The sequence below is a fragment of the Charadrius vociferus genome, unplaced genomic scaffold (genome assembly GCF_000708025.1).
Source record: "Charadrius vociferus isolate BGI_N301 unplaced genomic scaffold, ASM70802v2 scaffold472, whole genome shotgun sequence".
Classification (NCBI taxonomy): Eukaryota; Metazoa; Chordata; class Aves; order Charadriiformes; family Charadriidae; genus Charadrius; species Charadrius vociferus.
The window spans coordinates 5,854,588-5,857,304 of record NW_009647735.1 but is presented as its reverse complement, the minus strand read 5'-3'; the positions used below and the strand labels follow the sequence as shown (position 1 = coordinate 5,857,304).

Sequence of the window (2,717 nt, the reverse complement as noted above, 5' to 3'; positions counted from 1 at the left end):
GCGCCCGCTGCGCCTGCTCCCCCACCTGCCGCGGCAGCACCTGGATGCTCAAGCTGGTGGGTGGCCCTGGACGGGGCAGGATGGGGTCCCATCCCCTCTTTACCCGTCCCGACCTGTCCTGACCCATCCCGACGCATCCCAACCTTCCCCGTCCCATCCCAACCCCGTCCCATCTGTTCCATCCCATCCTAACCCAGTCCATCCCATCCACCCCGTCCCATCCCGCCCTTTCTGCCCGCAGTACGCCATGCTCCTGTCCCTCATCTTCCTCATCGTCCTGGTGGCCGCCGTCGTGGGGTTCGTCTTCAGGCACGAGGTGAGTCTGGGCGGCCGCTGCTGTCTCCTGATGCTGCAGAGCGAGTTTGGCGCTGGTTTTAACCCAAGTGCGGTTGCAGGTGTTGCTGGAGGGCCAGAGGTGCCGCTGGGAGCGGTGTTTAGTTTAGCTAAAATGGGGTTAAAACAGCCCAAAGAGCAGCTTGGTCCCCGTAAGCACCCGTAAGGTCACCATAAGGACGAGGCAGGGTGCAGGGTCTGCCCAGCGCGGCACGCTGCCCCTCCGCCAGAGCAGGCGAAGTAGCCCTGGACTTTAATTTCTGGCTTCGGTCTATCTTCTGCAATAATTTCTGTAATTAAAGCTCCTCTGAGGGTTCCTGCGCCGTGGCTCAGCCCGCTTGGGGGGCGGTTGGCACCATGTAGGTCTTTGTTATTACATGCAGCATCCCTGCTGCCGCAGCGCATCCCCGCCTGCCCTTTAATACAGCGTTTAATTGCCTGGGTGGCCGGGGGAATGTCTGCTGGCCACGGCCGGAGTCATTCCTGCCGTCGCCGAGAGGTGACTAATGTGGGACCGCGGGTCCCGAAGCACTGGAGGGGACGGCACCGCCGCAGACGCCTCTCTCTTGCAGATTAAGACAAACTTTGAGAGTAACCTCAACCTGGCTTTGAGGGACTACAACGTGACCGCGGATCGGCACAGCGAGGCCGTCGACACCATCCAGAGAACCGTGAGTGCCGCAGGCTCTTGAGGGTGGGGGGCACGCTGGCCTCGCCCTGGGGTGTCCTCTCTGGTGTCAGCATCCCCCTCGCGGTGCCGGGGGTCCTGTTGCACCGTGGGCTTTTGAGTTAGGGAGGAGATGCTGGGTGAGATGGGGGTAGTTCCTCGAGAAGCGAGGAGTGGTGGTAGGACTGGGGGGTGAGTACCCTGGTGTGACCGTGCTCCCCAAACGTGCTTCCCCCTCCAGCTGCACTGCTGCGGGGTGCAGAACTACTCGGACTGGGAGAGGACCGAGTATTTCACCCAGAGGGGCATCCCCCGGAGCTGCTGCAAGAGCCAGGACGACTGCTCGGAGGAGGATCTGAAAGACCCAAGCAAAGCCAAGCTGAAAGTGTTTGTGGATGTAAGTTAAGCTCAGAAAAATCTCTCTGCCAGCCCTGCAGGTGGGGAGGGCAGAGCTGGGGGGGTGCAGAATGGCTCGCCCTTCCCTGGGAGGCTTGAAAGGAGAACTGCTTTCTCGATGCCAGACACCCTGCAGCCCAGGGACTCCTCTGGCCTGGAGGCAGGGGAAGGGTATGGAGGAACAAGCCCACCCTCATGTCTGAGGTCCCCCCGACTCCTTCCTTGGAGGGCTGGGACCAGCCGGACCCAAGTGTTTGTGCTCAGGGCTGTGTGATTGTGAGAGCAGGTGAATAAGGAGGTGCTTTCCCAGTAAAGTTAGTTTCGGCAGAGCTGACGTCTCTCCACAGCCGTGCAAAGTCCTGACCTGGTGGTGAGCACGGGTGACCTCATCCAGCAGCGACGGCCCCGGGTGATGCAAGGGACGTTCCTCTGATGAGTCACCTTGCTCAACCCAACGCTCCCCTTGGGAACAGCCCAAGGGCAGCGCTCCCCTCGATAAGGCTGCTGGGCTGGGAGGCTGGTTGGCGCAGCGCTGATAGGGAAATGACTTTGCCCAGGTCAGGTGGGAAGGTGGCAGCCAGAAGCCCTCCGCTGCCCCCACGCAGGAGCATCTTCTCCTGGTGCTCTAGGGAGGTGCTGGTTTGTGCTCCGGGGTGGGGTGAAAAGCACTGCACCCACATACTCGCTTTCCCTCCTCCGCAGGGTTGTTTTTTCCTGGTGACATCAACGATGGAGTCAAAAATGAGCGGCGTGGGTGGAATCTCCTTTGGCATCGCGTGCTTCCAGGTAACTCTGCCTTGCTGGCCAGCACGGGGGGAGCGTGGAGGGAAGGTAGCGTGTCTCCGGAGGTGTTTAATTTCTGTGCAAAGTCTGGTGTGTGTACAAAAGGCACGGCCTGTTTCAGCCAGGGAGGAGCAGCTATTCCACGGATTCCCCTTGGGTTTAATCTCACCACTGAGCAGTTTCCAGTCGCTTACAGCCGGGGCTGAAGCACCGGCTCTGTTTCCATGAGCCCAGGTTATTCGAGAATAGCTCCTGTCTGGAAAAAAAAAAAAAAAAAAGACTTTTAAGAAAACCCAAACAGAGCCTGTGCTGCGCCGGGTGAACCCCTTGCGTTCGCTGTTGTCAGGGATGGAATTTGCGCCTTTCCTTTTCCTACCCACCCACTTCCCTTTTTGACGGGGAGGCATTTTTGGCATCAGTTCTGCGTGGCTGAGCCCCCGTGGGCCCTCGCGGGGCACCGCTGGTGCTGGCGGCTCCCGCCCCGCACGCCGCCTCACCCTGCGATCGCTTCCTCTCCCTCCCACTTCCCAACCGCTCC

General features: G+C 60.3%; 1 protein-coding gene across 1 annotated transcript in view; it reads left to right on the top strand.

Annotated features, from left to right (window-relative positions):
• The first annotated feature begins 29 nt into the window (after nt 1-29).
• Nucleotides 30-2,717, top strand: part of TSPAN6 (tetraspanin 6) — a 4,033-nt gene continuing 1,345 nt past the window's right edge. Inside the window, exons 1-5 of the mRNA XM_009881690.1 lie at nt 30-56; nt 242-316; nt 906-1,004; nt 1,242-1,397; nt 2,099-2,182. Coding sequence (XP_009879992.1) covers nt 45-56; nt 242-316; nt 906-1,004; nt 1,242-1,397; nt 2,099-2,182 — 426 coding nt within the window. The 5' untranslated portion in view covers nt 30-44. The remainder of the gene's footprint in view (nt 57-241; nt 317-905; nt 1,005-1,241; nt 1,398-2,098; nt 2,183-2,717) is intronic.